The sequence below is a fragment of the Apodemus sylvaticus genome, chromosome 9 (assembly GCF_947179515.1).
Source record: "Apodemus sylvaticus chromosome 9, mApoSyl1.1, whole genome shotgun sequence".
Lineage (NCBI taxonomy): Eukaryota > Metazoa > Chordata > Mammalia > Rodentia > Muridae > Apodemus > Apodemus sylvaticus.
The window spans coordinates 78,992,361-79,000,539 of NC_067480.1; the positions used below are offsets into that span (position 1 = coordinate 78,992,361).

Genomic DNA, 8,179 nt, shown 5'->3' on the forward strand with positions numbered 1-8,179 from the left:
ACTGACAGCCAATCAGGCTCCCTGACAAAAATAATTAACTATAATCCCCTTAAAAGCAAAGGATCTCAGAGAGCCACTGATCTGAGCAAGTGTTGGGATGTTTCCATAGGGGCTGAAGTGTAGATTGGTGGTGGAATAGTCTAATAACATGAAAGGCTACAGATTCACTCCATGGGAGAAAAAGAATGTAAAGATTTCCCAGAATGAAATAGGATAATCTGCCATCACTCGCTCTCATCTGCCTCATGTATTTAGAAAATTTCTCCCTACAGTTTTAGAGACACAGCCTCTAATGAAAGCTTTGGACTCCTCCCACAGCATCATGCAGAACTTGTCTGTATCATCTTCTGGATTCCCCTGCCAGCAGGCTGCAATATACTAACAACACGTCTCACATCCCAAGATCACATCACCAGGGCTCTCAGGGTGTCTCCACAGCTCCTTATAACTTAGTTATTAATTTTATACTGGAAGAATCACCCATTCCTGACCAACCAGCCTTCACACTGGAGTAGACTGTGGTAGGTTTGGCTGTGGTAACTTGCAGTACAACTTCTATGGGGTAGGGAGGATTCCTAGTTGCTCCGATATCTCTAATAACAGAACACTGACTAAATCCATGGACTTTATCTTCCCACCATAGACATGATGCTTGACCTTAGTTTCAGAAGGGACCATAATAACTGTAGTGCTTGTGAGAGTCCAATTAGTTGCATGTCACGATCTTCTAGGGAGGGGAAAACACAAACCTAAAACCTGCCCTTGCCTCTGAGTCTTTAGTGTTATTTTGCTGGCCTCCTGATTAAGTCCAGGCATGAATCACATCAACTATGCAGCAGACAGGAAAGAGCCCTGCCTTTCAACTGCCAACTTCAGTTCAGCACTCGAACCAGGAGGAGAGTCCTTGTTCATACTTCCCCTTACCTTGTTGTTCTTCCCAGGGAATTCTGGCTCTTCAAAATTAAGTCACAGGTTTAGCCTGTCCCCAAGATCCAGAACACAGACGTTCAGGCATGCAAAGCTCAGTGAACCCAAGGGAAAAGTTTATTGTTCTACTCTTGATGCATTGTGATGTCATAACTAAAAACCATAATCCTTTCCTATGATGATTTTTGATAAGACTAACACCAAGTACACAAACACAAAATTGTTTAAAAAAAAAAATCTCAAAAGTTTACCCTTCCCACAATTTCTCTTCAAAAGAAAGAGAATTATAACCTATGCTGCCACCCAGTGGCTAAGCAAACAAATCCAGTAGTGGCTAAGCAAAGCAGGGGCCTAAAACAGCTTACCTATCTGGTGTCCTGACCCTCCTGCCTGGGTGCAGTGCCCTCCCTATCCTCTTGGAGTACAGAAACCCACATCTGGCCTGCAAGAGACTCCCTCACACAGACTGTCCTCTGCCCACTCTGAGGTCCTACAACTTTGTAGAGATGACACAAAAGACCATGGGCTTGTCCAAGATCTTCATGTGTTCAGAGTGTATACACAGTAATTTTGATGTCTGTTGACTCAAACACCTCTTCAAGAATCGCAGATACATTTTCCCACTGCAGACGATCCAGACCACATCCAATCCTGAGAAGAAAAGAAAACACCATCTCTTTTTGGTCTTTTGGTTAAGATAAAGTGTGAAAAAACAACCCTCCACTGGTTATGATGAAAGTACTTAGGAACCTGCCCCCCCCCTTCCCTCTCCCTTTGGGCTCTAATCAAAGCAGTTACCCAGACTCACACCTATAGGAAGCCATGATGAAGAATCTCCCAAGTGGATTCTTGTGAAGTCACTCAAGACAGATCTTAGGCAGCCATCATATCTCTTTGCTTTCCAATTATTTCTAATTACTTTCTAATTATTTCACACTGACACAAGGCCACTAGCCTAGTTACTCTTGCAATGAAAACTGACTTGAGTGGGTGGGAAAGTGTCCATATGTTTAAAACATCCTTAAAATAATAGAATGGTGGAGAGCATGCAAAGGAGGGAGGACCTTAGAAAGGAGGTCAAAATGGAATGAATGTCCAGAGGGGCTGGCTGTGGCCCCAGAGGGAGGTCTTTGCAACCAGATGGTCACCTCTACCACCTGACACTTTCCTTCTGATGACACTGTACTGATCCTCAACAGCCCTAGGGACAAAGGGGAACGTTAAAACTGCCAACTTCACACGATAGCAGGACAAACAGGTTTCTGAATAGTGACTGTACTGGCTGGTTTTGTATGTCAACTTGACACAAGCTGGAGTTATCACAGAGAAGGGAGCTTCAGGTGGGGAAGTGCCTCCATGAAATCCAGTTGTGGGGCATTTTCTTGGTTGGTGATCAAGTGGGGAGAGCCCATTGTGGGTGGTGCCATCCCCGGGCTGGTAGTCCTGGGTTCTATAAGGAAGCAAGCCAGTAAGAAACATCCCTCCATGGCCTCTGCATCAGCTCCTACTTCTTGACCTGCTTGAGTTCCAGTTCTGACTTCCTTTACTGATGAACAGCAATGTGGAAATGTAAGCTTCTTGGTCATGATGTTTGTGCAGGAACAGAAACCCTGACTAAGAGAGTGACTTTTTTTTAAAAAAAAGTTTCTGATACATAAGCCACGAACGGATGATGGGCTGGAGAGGCCTCTGGCTGCTCTTCCAGAGGACCAGGAGTTCAATTTGCAGCATCCAGGGATCCAATACCCTCACCCATACATACATACAGGCAAAACACTAATGCACATTAAAAAATAAAAAGAAGGTATGTGTGATCACACTGAAAGTCACTTGAGCTTTGGTCAGTACTGACTGAAAGCTACTAGAGCAATAAAAAGAGAAAGGGTGTGGACTAGGTCTTCAAGAGGAAGCAAAGGATCACCTAAGACCAATGCCATTTAAGTCCTCAAAGGGACATCGAGGACATCCTGACTGCTACCCACAAGGACCACAAGCTGGCATGCAGCACAAAAGGCAGAGGTCATTGCCAACTTTCCTAGCAGCACATTCAATGTAAGGAGATGAGAAGCAGCCCAGGAGGAAGTGCAACCGCTCAGTCTCCACCCTGAGATCCCACTGCTTCAGGAGCAGAGGCCAATGCTTCAAACACATTTGTGTGCCCTTTCCTTACTTAACTGACTCATTCAGTCCTGAACACAGATACGCTGTGGCAGCACAGCCACCTAGTGAGGAGCTCTGACAAGCAGGGACCTGTTTACACCTACATTCTAGGCTTGGCCTGGAAGTTAGATATTAAACTTCATCAATCAATTCGGGATTGCCTTGCCTGGGCATGGAGAGGTCAGTGACGCCATTCTTCAAACAATGGGACTTCATGGCCTCTAAACTCTTCTGTAGGTTCTCATATGTTGGCTTGTGTGAAGCCCGTTTCTTTGTAATCTGAACACAAAAGAAAGGATTTGAATTCTCATTAGCTCCATCTCCCAATACAGCAGCCAATAAAGAAGTGACCAGACTCCTCTACATCCTTTAGCTTTATAAATTCACCCAATTCATCTAAAGAGGGATGGCAACATCCTCCAGCCACAGGAAAATCTATCAGTGACCAAGAAACAGACTGCAGAGTACCGAGGCGAACCACAGCCCAGGAAAGCTGAGCCCGCCTCCATGGTTAAGCAAGATCACGCCGAAGTCGCACACTTGTGCCAAGGCCTCATCCTCCTGAGCAGCCCCCTCCAATGTCTGTTCATTTACAAACCACGCTCCTTTGCTTTTCTGTTTCCCTACGAAAGCAGCAGCAGCAAGAGATAGTTCTTCTAACTGAAAAGCAGTCTTGGCTTTCAAGACCACACTTGGCAGGTGAGTGCGTCTCCCAAGTGTTTGCTGTCAAGAAAAGGCTTTTTGTGGGTTAGCTCTAAATCACCCCACACCAACTGTAAGGAAGACATCCCTCTTCTGGGACCAAAGATGGGGTGAAAGATAAAGTATCCTACATTTCCCACAACAGGCAGGAGAGGAATAGGACATTCTGTGGCTCGTAACAGGGATAATTAAAAGCCCTCAGGGAGATGTCTCTTGAGATAGGGTTTCCTTTCACTATGACTAAGAAATAGCAGTGGGACCCCCTAAGGTTTGTCACTCTTAGACCACAGACTCAGAGGACAGCACAGTGGCCTCCCCATGGAGCTGGGGCGGCCTGGCACACCTGCCTCAGCGCTCCAAGCAGCCAGCGCCTCTGCAGCCGAGCTGACGTACAACTGGAGCTGTTTGGCATTCTTTGCTGTCTAGGATGGAACATCATGACCAATAAAGAGAAGTCCATCTACTTGCCAATCTACACAGTATGAAGATTTGGCCCCATCTTACCAAGTAATATATATATCGCCCATCTCTCTTCAGAACAGCCACTTCTCCAGACTTCTTTTCTAAGAAAAAGTTATTTAATAGTAAAAGGAAAAAAATGTCTGTTACCACTTAAGATACAACAATTTTTAGAGACCTGACCATGCTTATCCCAATTTCTAATGCATTGTAATTTGCCCACTTATGTCTTAAAATTGTCTTAGAATGGACCACTATTCAAAAGTTGTCAAACATGTTTATTCAACAAAATCTGTATTGGGGGGGCGTGGGCACCCGCACATACAGGTAGGCATAGACTAGAGGTCAATATTGAGTGCTTTCTCAACTACTTCCCGTCTACTTATTAAAAGTATTTACTTTTATTATTTTAAAATTATGTTCATATATGCATAAGTGCACAAGTACAGGTCCCTGTGGAAACCAGAGACATCAGATCCCCTGGAACCAGAGTTAGAGGCAACTGTGATACCCCATGTGGATGTTAAGAAGCAAACTCGGGTCTTCTTCAAAAGCTGTTAACCACTAAGCCATCTTCCCAGCATCCCCACGCCATCTACTATTTTGTTCCCCTCCTCCTCCTATTTTTTTTTTTCTGACCCAGGGTCTGTCACGGAAACTTAGAGCTGGCCAGTGAGCACCAAAGATCCATCTACCTCTCTCTCCCAAGGACCGGGAGCAAACACATTTGTACATAGCTTTACAAATATAAAACAAAATCAAACACGTGGGTTCATGAGGTCCCACCTTCATGCTTGTTCAGCAAGCACTTTATAGACTGAATCGCTCCCCCATCCCAACAACCTTTCCTCAGTGTTGTATTAAACATTATAAGGAACACTCCCCTCCGTACCCCACTCCCAACTTCTTTATGTAGCCCTGGCTGCCCTAGAACTTGCTCAGTAGACCAGGCTGACCTTGAACTTACAGAGATCTGCCTGCCTCTGCCTCATGACTGCTAGGATTAGAGGTGTGTGCAACCACTCTAATGCTGAGAAACATTTAAGGTCCTTAGTTATGACATTATCTATTCAGAAACAGTGTTATTATTTGTTTATGTTACTGTGGTTGTTTGTTTGTTTCCTCAAGATAGGGCTTCTCGGTGTAGCAGCCCTACCTAGTCTAGAACTCACTTTGTAAACCAGGCTGGCCTTGAACTAACAGAGATCCACCTTCCTATCTCCTAAGTGTTGGGATTAAGGGCGTGCACCACCACCATCCAACTTAACGCCATCCTTTTAAATAATTGTTACCAAAGGCAATAAGCTGCTTTTGTCCAAGCATAGAGTCATAACAAATGGTACATATTCTTACAAGTCTGGAGAACTAGCTATTCTGAAAAAGGATGGGGCTGAACTGTAGTCTGAGATTATTTCAGAAGCTCCAGATGTACAGTAATACATAGTTCTGATTTAAAGTCACTGGCAGAAAGTGGCGGAGGGATCTGTAAAGTGGTTTCCAACCTATGCGTCATTGGTCTAAGTACATAGCCCTGAACTCCTTATGGAGATCAGGCTTGTCTTGAACTCACTGTGATCCATTCCCCTTTATATTTCAATCGCTAGGACCAAGGTGTCTGCTACCACTTCTAGTCCAAACCACACTTTGAAGAGTAAGTTGAGAAAGCCTGATGTAGTAGCTCACGCCTGTAATGTCAGTATTTAGGAGACTAGGCCAGGAGGACTGCTCAGAGGTCAAGACAAGCTTAAGTTACACAGCAAGACCCAGGCCAGCCTACGCTATACAATGAGACTCTGCTTCAAAGAAAGAACAGAATAATATTTCATACAGCATCTTGACTTCCAAAGTGTATGGAATTTGATAAGCCCTTCAGTTAACCAAAGTTTGGGAGAAGTGAAATATTTTGGAAGAAAAAAATGTGAGGGTTTGGGGAGATGAGTTAATCAATGAAGCGCATACTATGCAAACATGAGAATCTTGGCGTGATCTCTAACACCCACAAAAACCCCCAAGTGTCAGGTACACACTATATATACAGCCCAGACTGGAAAGACAAACTCTATGTCCTTAAGAGAGGCTGTCTCCCCCCCCAAAAAAAAAAAAAAAAAAAAAAAAAAAAAAAAAAAAAAATTGGCAAACAAACAAAAACAGATGGTGCCAACTCTGGCCTCCTTACATGTATGTATCTGCACACTGCAAATTCATACATTAAAAAAGGGGAAGAGACTGGAAAGTTTGACAACTCTGATGGCAAAGATCTATACCAGAAGCCAATCTTGAGGAAGCTTACAACAATAACAAAACACCCTTAGCAGTTAAACGCAGTCACCAGAAATCTTTCTGATTGTACATATGTACACAGAGTATAATGGAAGACCAAACCAGGCTTCAGCCAGCATGAAATAGGCTGAGATGCTCTCAAAACTCACGTTGACTTATCAGTTCCTGCACCCCTCCAAATCTCTTCTTGAAGAGAACAGCTATTCCAGCACCCATTCGACAATCCTCACTGATACAATGGGCTAGAGAGTCTGTTTTGGGACATGCGAAAAGATCTCCTTTCATATAAGTGATCTAAAACGTACAAAGGAAAAAAAAAAAGGTTAAAAACAGAAAACTATTTCTCCTTTCAGACCTTCAACAGAGCCCCACCGCCACTGCCTCAACCCTGCATCTCTGACACTCTGAATTAAAGACAAACCTACCCATCTTAAGGAGTTAACCACAATATTTTTAAGTATCCGTAAAAGCAAAGTGATGGATGATTGTTCTCTGCGTAAAATTGTATTAGCCTTTCCTAAGTAAGTCAGCTAGAGAGAAACAAACGGGAGGGTAAGAATCCAATTATTGGTTTAATTAAAAAGTGTTTATGCTTTTGACCTCAATTATTCTGAATTTCACTTCACCGATAAATTTAATAGCTGTTACGCACTCGACTTCCTTCTGGATCTTCATTAAGGCGGCTGGCCATGATACTGAGTCGCTATTTCCAGAATTTAAGAGTTTCTTCTGCTAAAGAAAAGGAAAAGCAAGTAAAAACGCTCAGGCAGCCTGAACATAGCGTGTTCAGATTACACTGACAACCCACTTAGTTTCCCCCACCTTCTTAAGGTAATATCTCTGAATGTAAGTTCACTCAGCCTCTAAGAGGCAATACAAAACAGCTTTCCAGGAGCAAAAGCAAAGGCGGCCCCAAGACACACCTCCTTACTTCAAGCCTTCCCTAGCAGAGGTGGTTTTGGACAGTCCAGTATTTCCCCAGAGAATATGGCTTAGAATGGGAAAGACTTGGCTACAGACACACTGAGCGGCAAAGAGTGAACCGAACTCAAGGGGGGAGAACAGCTTCTCAGGGAAAGATCACCACCTGCCTTGGAGATGCAGGAAGGAAAAGTCTGAAAATGACTTCCCAGTCTCCTCCTACCCTAAGGAGGGCAATCCTGGGATCCCGTAGAAAAGTGGGTGCTGGGGTCATCCTTCACCTGCAAAGGAATCGGCCGTCAACAGGCCCTCCTCTACGCAGGGAAGGGTTCGAGATGAAACCCTCGTAGGTGGGAAGCAACAGAAGAGCCCCAACACCGAACAAATCCCGCCAAAGCCTTTTGATTGTACGCACTCAAGATGGCCGCCCCCATCCCTTAACGGGGCGGAAGTGAGCCTCTCTAGCTAGGTAGCGGTGCCCGCTCTCTGTAGTAAAGGCTTCAGAATTTCCGGCGGTAAATTCCGTAGTCTCCCGCTACCGCTCAGGCATGCGTACCGAGATGCCGACCCCAATTTGAGAAGAGCGCTTGCGCATTTGGCCCCAGGGGGTGGGTCCGTGTAGACTTAGAAATAGGTGGACAGTTTTTTAAAAAAGGAAGGAAGGGAGGCGTGTTAGCACTTGCGTAGTATATAACTCAGGGAGGTGTTTAAGAAGAAGAGTACAGAGCTT

The 8,179-nt window shown here is 44.5% G+C and overlaps 1 protein-coding gene across 9 annotated transcripts; it reads right to left on the reverse strand.

Moving 5' to 3' along the window:
• Window positions 1-1,022: 1,022 nt before the first annotated feature.
• Oard1 (O-acyl-ADP-ribose deacylase 1) lies at window positions 1,023-8,175 on the reverse strand. 9 transcript variants are annotated; one of them, XM_052192002.1, is made up of 6 exons: window positions 8,006-8,175; window positions 7,181-7,257; window positions 6,678-6,822; window positions 4,294-4,352; window positions 3,254-3,366; window positions 1,023-1,578 (listed from the first exon to the last, which is right to left on the reverse strand). In XM_052192002.1, the coding sequence occupies exons 2-6, from the start codon at window positions 7,217-7,219 to the stop codon at window positions 1,476-1,478; spliced, it is 459 nt and encodes a 152-aa protein (XP_052047962.1). In that variant the 5' UTR covers window positions 7,220-7,257; window positions 8,006-8,175; the 3' UTR covers window positions 1,023-1,475. The 9 variants fall into 9 exon arrangements, with proteins under 9 accessions (XP_052047962.1, XP_052047959.1, XP_052047960.1 ...); XM_052191999.1 differs by having other exon boundaries at window positions 7,181-7,260; XM_052192000.1 differs by having other exon boundaries at window positions 7,865-8,175.
• Between the last annotated feature and the right edge of the window lie 4 nt (window positions 8,176-8,179).